This window comes from Leptonychotes weddellii, chromosome 1 (assembly GCF_054177405.1).
Source record: "Leptonychotes weddellii isolate Sample4059 chromosome 1, ASM5417740v2, whole genome shotgun sequence".
Taxonomy (NCBI): domain Eukaryota; kingdom Metazoa; phylum Chordata; class Mammalia; order Carnivora; family Phocidae; genus Leptonychotes; species Leptonychotes weddellii.
Genome location: NC_138369.1, coordinates 185,254,079 through 185,267,798, shown reverse-complemented (window position 1 = coordinate 185,267,798; position 13,720 = coordinate 185,254,079). Strand labels below are relative to the sequence as shown.

Sequence of the window (13,720 nt, the reverse complement as noted above, 5' to 3'; positions counted from 1 at the left end):
CGAGTGGCTGCAAGCTCAGCTAGCCTTGGTGTCTGTGTGGAATCAAAAATGGACATGAGCATTTCATTCCTGGCTACCCCCTCTTGACAATGCTAAATTGGCTTCTGATTAGGCTGAAATTATCCTCCACCTGGCTTCTAGGGCACATCAGCCATTCATCACAAACACTGGCCTCAAAATAGTGATAACGTATCAAACGGTCTGCCATACCTGATAGAGAACTTTACAGATTCGCTCTCATACTGCTTGACCAGCTCATCCAAATTTTTGCAAATCTGGACAATGAAAGGGGTCACTGTCCAGCCCAGGGACTTTCCAAAGTACGGTAAGGAATGCGTGACCAAGCTCACCCAGGCCGGGTGCATGCCATAGCCGTAGGCCGGCTGCAGCCCCCGCACCACGGCAGCCACCAGCAGCCCCTGGGAGGTGAGAGGGTGGGGCTGCACGTACTGCATGGCGCTGATGGCCTGCTGGAAGTTCAGGGCTCTCCGCCACTCCCGGGACAGTTCCGGCTGATTTTCGGCCTCCTCTTGGACCTGGCCCAGGTGATGTTCCAAGACAATGAGCACCTGCAGGAGCTTCAGCAACTCGATCTGCAGGGGGTGCTCACTCCAGATTTGATCCTGGCCCAGGTTGATGAGACTCTCCTCAAAGAGGCTCTCCTCCTGCGGGGCCCGGCCTCGCTCGGCCGTGGCCAGTCCATAGCGCTTCTGGCTCGTGTACATGGACGCAGACAGCGAAAGCAGGACAAACTCCTGAACTTTGCACCGCTGCAGCAAGCTGTGAATGAACTCCACATTCTTCCCCTCGGCAGACTTGGCCACGGAGACCAGCTGCATCATTATTCTAATCAAAACCTCCACGCTCTTGACCTGCACGTCCCGGTTGCCAAGGACGTCTCGGTGGGAGACCTTCAGGTAACAAGGGTAATAGCTGCGCAGGAAACTGAGGCACAGGTAGGTGAGAAGCTCGATCAGCAGAGAGTGGGGACACACGCTGGGAGACTGGGTCTGGAGTTTTCCATAGAAACTCTGGCCAACGAGGGCCTCCTGGTGACGAGCAAGGAGGTTGGAGATGAGGTTGAGGTGTGCGGTGGAGCTGGTGTCCATGCTGGTCCTGGACACTGCCTCGATAAACTCCTTGGGGTTGGTTTTGAGCACGGCCTCTAACACTGAGAAGGCATAAAGAACTCGCCGGGAGTCGTAGGGCTGCAGGTAGAGCAGAATGTGCTTGAACAAGGCCTCAATGGTCTCTTGCCTCTCTCGCTGCTGCTTTAGCAGCCGGGATGTGCTGAGGGCCTGGAGCTCCAAGTCGGCCTCCTCGTCACTGGAGAATGACTCCGAAGCCTGGGTCTTGTCCGAGTCCACGCGTGCCAGGCTTAATTTGGCACCGGACTTGAAGCTTTCTGCCTGGAAGGCTGCCAGCAAGGCTGAGCGCTTGGGGTAAACCTTGCTGCCTACGGGGATGGGCGCACAGCAGCTCTCTTCGTTGCTCAGCTCCTGCGGGTCGTGGGAAGGGGAGGAAAAGGAGGATGAGTGCTCGCTGTCCGTGTGGGCAGAGCTCGTGTCTGCAGACTCCGTGTGCTCGCTGCTGTCCAGGGCGCTGCAGGCCGTCCTGTCGGGAAGGTCCATGTAGTAGGGAAGGTCGTCCTCGCTCAGCTCGCTTCCGGGTGGACACTTCTCTGGTTCCTTCTCCACCTCGGCCCAAATGGCCTCACGGTCAACGGTGGTGAACTGGCTCAGCGGCACGCCTTCTTCGGAGCTGCCTTCCTGAAGCTCGGGTGCTCCACATGACTCTTTGAAGGGGGTTTTCTTCCTGTTAAACCAACGATGCAAGTCTTCTGAAAATTACAAAATGACAAATGACTTCAGGACAGAAGGGTTCTATAACGATTTTTATCTTAAAGCCAGACAGAAAGATTGATGTTATTTATTTTTTTAATAAAGATTTTACTCATTTATTTGACAGTGAGAGAGTGAACACAAGCGAAGGGAGTGGGAGAGGGAGAAGCAGGCTTCCCGCTGAGCAGGGAGCCCGATGTGGAGCTTGATCCCAGGACCCTGAGATCATGACCTGAGCTGAAGGCAGACGCTAACAACTGAGCCACCCAGGCGCCCCAGAAAGATTGATGTTAATAAAATTCTCCCATAAAACTAAGACACCAGAGTCTACATTGTATTATGGACAAAAGGCACAGCAAGTAAAAGTGAATAGGTCTTTTAAAATGTTCAGGGAATCAGATAATTTGGTTACACTGTCATAGAAAATACAAGTATCACAACTTTTACGGGGAGGGTGATTAAAAAAAAAAAAGGCATTTTATTTTGTTCAAGAAATGAGTTTCAAGAAATGTATCCCACAGGAATGCCAGCAGGTCTTCAAAGCTGTAAGGTATTGCTGAACTGTCACGTGTGCAGACAAGCTGGAAAATGAACAAAACATTAAGAGACTGAGAAAACTTGCTGTACATGCATGCCATGGAGGACTGTTTGGGTTTTTAAAAGATACACCTGTATGTACTGATATGGAGCAATGTGCGGGATGTATTAAAAGAAGAAAAATCAAGCTGCAGAATCAAGCTGTATCGAATGAGCTCATTTAGGGGAGAGCATCTATAATACGCGGCTCTGAAAAAATCTGTAAGACTATCCACCAACCATCAACAGTACCTAGCTCTATTAGCGAGCACTGCAGGGGACTTTCGTGCGCGTTTTGACCTCCTTATTACTCCAATTGTTAAAATAAGCATGTTAGTACTTCTGTAATCAGAAAATACGCAACACTTTAAAATACTCGGGTCTCTTTAAAAAGGAACAGCCAGAAAGTAGTGTTTGGTCCGTATGGCCAAACCTATTTACATATGCAGCTCTCAGCAAATCTATTTCGTGAGCATCAAGCAAGATTAGGAAAGGAGGAAGAATAAGACATTAGAAATCGATGAGCTGCCTAAGGCTCACGGTGATATCTTCCAAAATAGGTATCTACAATATTATAGAGATAGGGTGGGGGGTATAGCAGAACTCTTCCAGTTGCTTCCAGGGGAAGGACGTGGCAGGGAAAAGACATTTTCTCTTATTAGGAAGGTAGCAGGAAACATGGGTTAGAGGAAGCAGCAGGAAGTGCCCTGACTTTTAAAACCGGGATGTGTGGCATTAGGACTTTCTTCTTCACACAAGGGAACACTAAAAAATTTAGCTGCCCTAAATGACAGCCAAACTTTGAAGGAGGTGCTTTAGTTTATACTTCTTTGGATTTTACTTTCTTATAACATGGAATAATAGAATGCCTTCTCTTTGCGAAGGCAGCCAGCTTTCCTTCCTAAAGGAAAACCAGAGGTTCCAGTTTTAGTCAGGGAACCTTGTAAAGAGAAGAAGCGTCTCAGAAATGGCTGCTTATGGGGGTGTTTGGCTGCTTCTCCCTGTAAGATAAGACTGGTACAAACAGAATATTTACAGCCCAGTGGGCTAAACAAGCTAACTCAAAGCTTGTAAAATCATCACTGAGAAAACGGCAGGAAGTCATAAAACACACCTACCGTGGGAAGTCATGTAGTTCACAAACTGTGCTAGGTACTAATCACCCATATGTAATGCGCTCATCAGGTTTATTTCAGCCTCGTTTTTCTTCTTCCTACCTATATTCTACTAATCTGTGCTAAAGATGCCTCGGGGAGCACCTGGGTGGCTCAGTCGGTTAAGCCTCTGGCTCTTGGTTTCCACTCAGGTCGTGATAGAAAAATGGACAGACAGGAAAGAAACCACTTACCTTGCTGTTGAAAGTTCATAAAGAAAAGTTATTTTCTAGATAAGTACAATTGACCAGATTACATGGAAATTTCAACTTCTCGGCCACTCATAGCTGAAGGCAACCTAAACTACCCCTCGGTCTAAGCAGGGATCTGGAGAGAAGCGCCGGCCTAGCCAGACATGGAACTGCGACTCTTCTAAGTGAAGGCACTGGCCTGGGAGACACTGGGATGGAGGGTCTGTTATTCTTTCCTCATACCTTAGGTGCATTTGAATTGTTTTCAGTAGCAAAAGAATAAAAAATCAGCTATTTTTATTGGAACATGGGTTACTAACAATTTCCTTTTTTATTAAAAAAAAAAATCTGATTTTTCAGCTAAAACAACAAACCCACTCCCTAGCATTTCTAAGTGCTGGTTCGTCTGCTTACATCTGAAGAGTCCTCACAACTTTACAAAGTACCCTCATACCGCTGGAATCTAGCCAAACCACTGAGCGGGGCTAAGTACCTTGACTGTCCTGATAGGCAGCTGGGGTCCAGGCGGCCCCTTGCTCCCTCCCAGGCCCAGAGGCCCTGGGGACACAGAGCTCCCCGGGCCGCCCTGGGAGGTGTGCTCACCCGCTGAGTTCTCCTGCTTGAGGCAGTGAATGGAGGTCCTCTGGGTTTTGGGCTGGAGCAGGAGAAGGAGCATGGGTTCCAGGATGCGCGCCACATCACCAAGGGAGAGCGCCCGCACCAGCCAGCCCTGGGCTGCCGCGCTGATGGCGCCGTCCGTGCAGGCCAGGCTGTCCAGCACGACAAACAGGGATCTGTGGGTGGGAAGGGTACCATCGAGCCAGCGTCCGGTGAACCCGTGCACCAGGATGCCCGTGGGGAGCTTCACCCATGCTGGGCTTAGGAGACCCAAGCAGACAAAGACAAGGGGTTTCCACCCTAGAATCACTGGGGGAGCTTTTAAAATCCTGATGCCCAGGCTTCACCCCAAATTGATTAAACTGACTGTGGGAGTGGACCCCCAGCATCAGAATCAGCTGGCATTTCTCTAAGGCTGTGTGTCTGGCCCCAGACACATGGAAACAAGGAAGGGAATTTTTTTTTTTTTAAAGTGCAACAGATTATACTGCAATAAAACTCACATTCACACGGTCGATGACACTCAAGTGTCCACACTCAGGGTAGCCACTGCCCTGATAGAGACCCAGACCACCTCCATTTCCCTACAAAGGTTCCCTCACGAGGTATGATCTCAAAGCTGCTCAGGTGATTCTGATGTATTGGGCTTCCTCCCACCAGGACGAAATTAAGAAAATTCCTACTACGTATTCACATGAGTCTGGCCTAAAGTCACTCAGGGGATCATGGGAATCGTTTGCTGTGCATCCAGAAAATGGGGTCATGCTATCAATTTTACACGTCTCCCCCTCCTGGGCCCAACACATTGCCCAGGAACCTCAGCAAAGCGTCCTTTGCATTAAGGGTAATGTACCCATGAGGACCATCTTACCTATCAAAGGAGCGGTTGTGAGATGTCACACGACTGCCCTGCGTCTCTCTTGTCAGGTGCCAGATGACGGAAAACCTGAACAGAGCTTCCAGTCTTGTCCCCTTGATTAGGAAATAAACGGGAGTGAGGCACCTACTTCCCTCACAGCACACTGTTTGCAGTCACAGCAAACCCGACTCTAGTGACAAACAAGAGCTCAGCAGAATGACAGCAACATCAGCAGCAGTGCTGGGCTCTTGGTGTGCCTGGGGTTCCACTTGGCCGGCGGAAAGGAAGATCTGCATCCTCTTTTCCTTGTTCACTTAAACACAGTAAAGCATATTTTCAAGACTCCACATTAGCCCATGTCCCGGGTCACACCTGGGCCTGTGGTCGAAGATCACAAGATCACACACCTTGGACGTGCCAGGCCCAAGTGGTTCAGAGAGCAAGGACACAACTTGACTGCAAAGGATGGCCAGGGTGACGCATTCTCTACGACTGCCTACTTCACCAGCGGCTCTAGGATCCCTGCAAGCACTCAGTGTCCTGCAAACATCATGGAAGTCGGGGGAGATTTCCCTGGTGAGTCTTAATATGGACACAACCCATGTTTTTAGGACTCTAAAGGGGATGGCCAGTGCTTCTGAAGGCCTCCCAATCCTGAGATTCTGTAACACCTCTGCTTATTGATCAGGATGTCCACTGAGCCCCAGAAGGGTGGAGTACATGTAAGTCTACACCGGGCACATACAGGGATGGGTGGCCTGGCAGTTGGGATCTTTGCAGGACAGAGATGACAGGCTGCAAAGACTTACCTTGTCAGGGTCCAGGAGGGCATGGCAGATGATATCTTCACAGATGTTGGCCGTTGGCGCCAGGCAGTGCAGCCGGTAGAACAACTCTACACAGGTGATGTGATGCTCCCGGGTCTCCTTGTTCAGCTGATTCCAAAGCACACGAGCCACCCTCTGGGGCAGAAGGGAGACTGTGTGAACACAGGCAGCACCCACACTTCTTCCTTGTGCCAGTCCAATCCCAGCCCCAAGGAACTGGATCCTCAATATACAAAGAAGTACCACCAACAAACAAAATGAAGCAAACCAAACCCCAAACCAAACCAAAACCCCACCAGGCGATGTTATAGGTTAAACTTGGAGGTGTCTCTATACCCAACATAGGGCTCAAACTCATGATCCTGGGATCAGGAGTCACATGCTCTACTGAGTCAGCCAGGCACCCCAAGACTATTCTTTTTGTTTTTTAAGTAAGCTCTATGGCCATGTGCGGCTTGAACTCATGACCCTGGGATCAGGCATCGTGTGCTCTATCCAATGAGCCAGCCAGGTGCTCCCTGAAACCTGAAGTCTGAACTTGCAGCTAAGCACACTGCAGCTCTTGCCCAGACATTAACATTACTTTCAGAGAGGAAATCAACTGGAAGCAAGAACCTACTGGTTGACAAATCCTTTCGACAAGCACACTTGACCAAGCCTCACTGTGTGCTGGCACCGGGGGCTGCAGAGCCATGGGCTCCAGGAACTGTGGAGCATTTGCACTGGTCGCCAATCTCGACCTAGGGTTGGCAGACATCGGTCACCACGTGGTACTGACGAAGAATCGTGGCTTTCAGCTTTAATGCCACAAACCTGTCTGTTCCCATTTCTGTGCACAGTGCCACAGCAGATGCCCAGCTCACTTTCAGGACACAAATCCCATCCCAAATCAAGTCCTCCATCTCCTCAGCCCTGATCTTAGCTCTTTAAATATACGGGGCCTGGAGCTGGCTGCAGCCCCCCCACCCCCGAAGTCCCAGGGAGCACCAGAGGGGTGCCTGACCCAACTGGGTGAGACTCAAGGGGAAGGCTGGCCCCATTTCCGGGACAGAATTTCTGAAGGCATTCTTCCAGGTCATGGGAAAAGACCACGCCTCACAGACTGTGATATTTTTAAGTACATCTCAGGTCAAATGACTTCTTTTGGCCCATTTATTTCTATTTGACAAAACTATCTTCTCTGCCTAGATCAAATTAACCATTGACTGGCTCGAGCCTCTAACCATTATTTTCATTACTTTTTTAATCTAAGGGAATGTGATTTCCAATTATCGAACTGCAATGAAACCTCTGATACAAAACTTTTGATTAAGTAGAGTAGTCCCCTTACTTGTAGCCCCTGGGGGCAAATTTATGTGGAAGAGACTCTGGAAGTTTTAAAACAATGTTTTTTGAAGCGTTAAGGAGTTGGTGTTGGTCACAAAACACACGCCTGCTCCTTCATCTGTGTTAAGCTTCTCAGTCCCCATGTCCTGAACCCTTTCTCAGTGAACTGAATTCTGCCATTACCACCTGATTAGAAAGGTCAGGGCACTCGTGGGATAGCGGACCTTATTCTTTGCATCGTGGGCATCGCAAACGCTGGCATGTGGGTTGTTCTGTGGGAATGAGAAAAGGGCTAGGAGATCTGGAACCAGCCCTACACCTGGAGTCCGAGAACTGGGGCGTGGCCTGGCTGTTGGTGCAGGTGTTTTCGCTGCCTGCCATCCAGCGTGTTGACATGGGCAGGCACCAGCCACTGCGGCTGCTCTGGACGAGGCTGGATGCTCTCTAAAGTGCACTCCAGTGCCCGGCAAGTGGTAAGGACTCAGATATGCACCAAATCGGACTCAAAATAAAAATCAAGGCTTCAGAAAGAACTCAGAAAAGCCTACTTTCCAAAAACATCATTAAGGGTACATCATCAAAACAAGAGTATTTAATGCAGTCATTTTTATTCTATGGATAGCTTTCCAAAGATTCACAGACCAAATTCTTTCTTCTGTTCTAGTCCCTGCGCCTTATAACACAGTGACCCCACACTTCTCAGATATATGCAGGAGCAAGTAAGGATGTGCCCAGTCACTGCTGCTGTATTAACACTGTTCCTGGTCCTGAGATCCACACAGACTCAACTCTGGTAAGAAAGCAAGGGAGCGGGGGATGAGGGGCTCAGGCCAAACAGCAATCAAGTAAGGCTCCGCCAGGACCTGGCACCGTAGATGGGGTCTGAGTACACAAGTTAGTCTGGCTGTGTGAGGAGCTCTGTAAACTCTCAAAAAAATACCATAACTCATGAAAATTATAAAAAAATAAAACAATCAAACATTTAGAGTCTCTGGAAATTATCCTAAGGGCATTCAGGCAATAAAGAAACATTTATTCAAGAAAATCTACTAAATTCCAGTAAAAGCAACAAGTCTGTGGCAGTGAACTGCGACTCTATCCACCCCGCTCAGCCCAGCTTGGTGTGACGAGGAACGTGACTATCCACTCCAGGAGGAGTCCCCTCCCCCCAGGTCCCAGTCCAAGGCTCTGCATCTCCATGAACGAGCAGACCACAGCATTTCATGCCTCATCCTCACTCCTGGGTGGAGGCTGTATCCAGACACTGCAGGCCAGGGGTGCTGGGGTTCCCACTGGGGTTCCCACTGTTCTTACCCTATGTGCTTGTGGGGTATGTTGCCGAGAAGCTCAGATGACCAGAGGCCAGGGCCCCTGAGGGCAACCCGCAGGGCTAGTCCTCCAAGAGAAACAGGTAACTGTCTCAGTCCCAGCTCTTTCTGAGCAATGGGATGCAGAGACTGCCCAGAGCGAGGGGCAGGCCATGACACAGAAGGCTCCCTCAAGGAGAGCGTGAGGAAGTTCGAGCCGAGGAGTGCTCTCAAGAACAACAGAATTCTGTAGTAAGTAAGTACCACAAGCCTGGTGGCTCCGCAACAGCAACAAGTTAAACCACAGGCCAGCTCGTTTATCAGGAACAACCAGGACAAGAGATAGCTAGGAAGAACCCTTGTAGGTAAACAAAACAACCCATAGACTGGCCTCAAAAAACTACCAGACCGTGCAGTAACGTATGCCTTTGGACATTGTTGAAAACGCGAGAGTAGCGAGCCAGCCAGCCGTTCGTGGAGCCTAACGGCTGGGTGTGATACCGACAGAGACAGCTTACGGAGAGAGCCGGGAAAGAGACGGTCAGTGAGAACCCTGCTAAGATCACCGCCACTGCAGGGCGACCATACATCCCTCCAGGGAGCAGCGCCAAAGGACTCACACGGCAGGGGAGACAGACTCCACCAAAACAGTCTAGGCAAGTCACCAAATAGTGAACAACACATGAGGACAAATCAAGATTGGCGGGGGGGAGGGGCCAGAACACAGTAAAATTGCTACGATACACTATCTAAAATACCCAGTCTTCAATAAAAACTGTAAAATAATAAAACGTGCAAAGAAACAAGAAAATATGACACTCACACAAGGGAAAAAAGTGGGCAATGAAGGTATCTGTGAGAGCAACTGGGTGTCAGATTTATTCAACAAAGACCTCAAAGTAGCCATTGTAAGTCTGTTCAAATAACTAAAGGAAACCATGTTTAAATAAGTAAAGGAAGGCATGATGACAATTTCCCATCAAGCACACGATATCAACAATGGCTCAGTCGTTAAGCGTCTGCCTTCAGCTCAGGTCCTGATCTTGGGGTCCTGGGATCGAGTCCTACATCTGGCTCCCTGCTCAGTGGGGAGCCTCCTTCTCCCTCTGCCTCTGCTGCTCCCCCTACTTGTGTTCTCTATCGCTTGCTCTAATAAATAAATGAAATCTTAAAAAAAAAAAAAAAAAGGTTGAGTAAAACACGAGGCACACAGGTATCACTGGAACATTCAGAAACACACTTGCATGTAGCAGCATAGAAGAGGGAGGCAGGGGAAGGCTAGGGCCCATGTACAGACTGAATCCACAAGTGAAGGGCCAGGAATGGAGAAGGAAAGTGGTATTAAAAAAAAAAAAAAGAAAAGAAAAAAAGGCAAAAACAACAACAACAAAAACAAATGGAAATCCTGGAACTGAAAGTATAATAACTGAAATGAAACTTTCCCTCCTCAGGTGGCTAAGTGGCTCATCTGAACGGACGGAAGGAAGACTTGGTGAAGAAAATGGATTGAGAGAAATGATGCAATCTGAAGACAGAGAAAAAAGAATGATGAAAAATGCACAGGGCCTTAGAGAGATGTGGGCCACTGTCAAAGGGCAGCAGCACACCCACAGAGGGAGTGCTGGGGGAGGAGAAAGAGAAAGGAGCAGAGGAAATATGTGCAGAAGTAGTGGACAAAAACTTCCCCAAACTGATAAAAGAACATTAATCTATATATTCAAGAAGCTTGAAGAATTCCAAATGGGATACACTCCACAGGATCCACACTGGACACACCACAATGAGATGCTAACAAAGATAGAGAGAAAATCTTGAAAGCAACAAGAGAAAAACCACTCCTCATTAACAAGGGAAACCCAAGAAGAAGAGCTGCCTTTTCACAAGAAATGCCGGAGGCAAGAAGACAGCGGGATCATGTCTCCAAATGGTGAATTCCAATGTAAGTTCAAACATTCACATGAGCATCTGTTACGGATTATTGAAAAAGTGCTGTTGGGGCGCCTGGGTGGCTTAGTTGGTTAAGCATCTGACTCTTGATTTTGGCTCAGGTCATGATCTCAGGGTTGTGAGATCAAGCCCTGTGATGGGCTCCATGCTGGGTGTGGAGCCTGCTTAGGATTCTCTCTCCCTCTGCTTCCCACACCCCCTCCCCCATGCACCGTTCACACGTGCTCTCTCTCTCAAAAGAGGTGCTGCTTTACTTAAATATTGCATATTCAAGGTTATCAGTGGCTGATTAAAGTATAATTTATTCTTATATTCCAAGTTTTGAAAGAAAAGAAAAAACCTAACCAAGAACATTATATCTAGTAAAACTATCTTCCATAAAAGGAGAAATAAAGACATTTCCAGATAACAAACACTGAGTGAATTTGTTGCTAGTAGACCTGTTTTATAATATGAAACACTGAAGGAAGTTCTGGTGGGGGAATGGGGTAAATGGGGAATGGGCATTAAGGAGGGCACTTCATGGAATGAGCACTGGGTATTGTATGCAACTGATGAATCACTAAATTCTACCTCTGAAACTCATAATACACTATATGTTAATTAACTGAATTTAAATTAAAAAAAATCAAAACAAAACAGAAACACTAAACAAAGTTCTTCGAGGTGAAAACAACTGACCCCAGATAATCAAATCCATACAAAAAGCACCAGTAAAGGTAACCGGGTAGCTCTAAAAAGACAGAGTAAATGCATGTCTCCTTTCTTTCAACTGAGTTTTTTGAAAAGGTTGAGGAGGGCACCTGGGTGGCTCAGTCGGTTAAGTGTCTGCCTTCGGCTCAGGTCATGATCTTGGGGTCCTGGGATTGAGCCCCGTGTCAGGCTCCCTGCTCAGTGGGGAGCCTGCTCCTCCCTCACCCTCTGCCTGCCTCAGATCCCCCTGCTAGTGGTCTCTCACTCGCTCTCTCTCTCAAATAAATAAATAAAATCTTAAAAAAAAAACCTGAGTAAAACACCAGGCATATAGGCATCACTATGCTATTACTGGAACATGCAGAAACACACAGCTCCAAAAACACATTGAGAAAAATCATTAAAGTGATTAAAACATTACACTGGAAAATATCCGTTTGCTGAAAAAGAAAACAGTAAAGGAAGGATAACAAAAAACAGGGAAAACAGTAAGTAAAATGGCACACTTCTGTGAATACAGTAAAAACCACTGAATTGGACACTTCAAGTGGGTGATTTGTATGGTACGTGGATTATAGCTAAACATAGCTGTTATTAACAACAACAAAAAGAAACAAAGCTGAGAGGTGGCCTCAGTTATGTGACCTGCTTGAGAAGAGCTCATCCCAACAGGGAAAAGGCAGCCTATTTCAAAGGCTTTCAAAAGTGCACGGGCTGTTAGGACCTGAAGGGACAGTAGAGTTTCCGTATCTCATTCACCCATAAAATATATAAAATCTCTCTTCCTAAGTGTCAAAACTTTTCAGGGTGGTCTGCGGCCCCATCATCGCAGGTCCCGGGGAGTGGCCACATCCCTATCTGCACCACAGGACCTCCTACCCGCCGTCAATGCTGCGTGGGCCGGAGAAGCAGAAGGTGCTGACCCAAGGGTGCCTCAGCCCCGACCCATTAGTTCAGACTTGAAGGAAAGACATCCAAGCATCATTAACTATAGGAACCAAACTTGAGGGTCATGAGGCAGACTGAAGGTCAAGTGGCAACCAAGTTAGTGAGGTGACCCCTGGGCACCCCCTTGGCCGAGCGAGGTGCAGAGCGAGCAGCCTCAGGATCTAACAGCCCGCCCAGGTGACACCCCGTGAGACCCAGCTGCATTCCGCTCTTGCCCTTTGGCATCCATGGGCACTATCTCTATAATAAACTTCACTTTTTCTCATGAGCTCGCCGGAACTGCTTTTAGCTCTTTGCAATTAAATGAGCCCTATCATATGTAGCTTTAAGTGATTTTACTTTGTCTCCTCAAAGAGGGACGCAACACCTGCTCACCATCTTCAGCAATAATCTTTCCTAAGTTTGCCAAGTACTAAGTTTTCCTTGAGGTTAACTAGCTTCACAGCCTTTAACCTCATAAATTAGGGCACAGTCTCTTCTTCTTCCGCATATTTAGATAACTTAACAATCCTTACATGTGAAGTCCGGTCAGCCTAAAACCGAGCACAAATATTTACCGAACTCTTGCTGCAGAGCCAGAAACTGTGCCACAGCCTGGGACAGGGGGCCAGGCAAGGCAGGCAAAGGTCTCAAACGACCCTCTGGGGCTGTCACGAGAGCCGCCATATCCCGACCACAGTGACTATCACCTCGCGGACAACTTTAAACAGATGGTTGGGAAGTGGGTCTCGCCCACCCCCTCCCAGTGGGAAATACCTGATAGAAGTCTGTCTTCTCCGCAATGACTTTCAATATTCCTGGACCAATGGGAGGAACTGTCACCATCTGCAGCTTGCCGAAAAATGGGTTGTGTCCAGAGCTTTTATAGCGTTTCATCTTGTCTTCGATGACAAGGGCTAGGGACTGGGAATGGTTGATCACCTCCAGCAGGGTGGAGATGGCCACGTTCTGGAGGAAGCAGTCGGTCACACAGCAGCTAATGGTCATGAGGGATCTCAGCCACGACGGGAAACTGCAATCGCCAGCTCCTGCAAGGAAGCCAGTCAGACAGACAAAACCATGTGAAGATGGCTCGCAATGTGCAGATTCTAAGACACCCTGAGAGCCACAAGTCAGTGACTTTTAAAAGCTGGTCAGGTTATTCGAATTCTAAAAATGTCAATCTCAGGACTTTGAGATGATTCAGTGTCTGTCTTTTATTTAAGAAAATATATATATATATATATTTTTTTAAGATTTTATTTATTTTTTGACAGAGAGGGACACAGCGAGAGAGGGAATACAAGCAGGGAGAGTGGGAAAGGGAGAAACGGGTTTACCGCCGAGCAGGGAGCCCGATGCAGGGCTCAATCCCAGGACCCTGGGATCATGACCTGAGCCGAAGGCAGACGCTTAACAACTAAGTCACCCAGGTGCCCCTTATTTTTAAAATT

The 13,720-nt window shown here is 48.1% G+C and overlaps 1 protein-coding gene across 5 annotated transcripts in view; it reads right to left on the bottom strand.

Annotated features, from left to right (window-relative positions):
- DOP1B (DOP1 leucine zipper like protein B) overlaps positions 1-13,720 on the bottom strand; it is a 106,260-nt gene that overhangs the window by 29,514 nt on the left and 63,026 nt on the right. For all 5 annotated transcript variants that reach the window (XM_081799781.1, XM_081799795.1, XM_081799801.1 and 2 more), the window contains 5 exons: positions 13,044-13,315; positions 6,049-6,201; positions 5,252-5,352; positions 4,366-4,556; positions 211-1,840 (listed from right to left, as the gene is read on the bottom strand). In XM_081799781.1, coding sequence (XP_081655907.1) covers positions 211-1,840; positions 4,366-4,556; positions 5,252-5,352; positions 6,049-6,201; positions 13,044-13,315 — 2,347 coding nt within the window. The remainder of the gene's footprint in view (positions 1-210; positions 1,841-4,365; positions 4,557-5,251; positions 5,353-6,048; positions 6,202-13,043; positions 13,316-13,720) is intronic.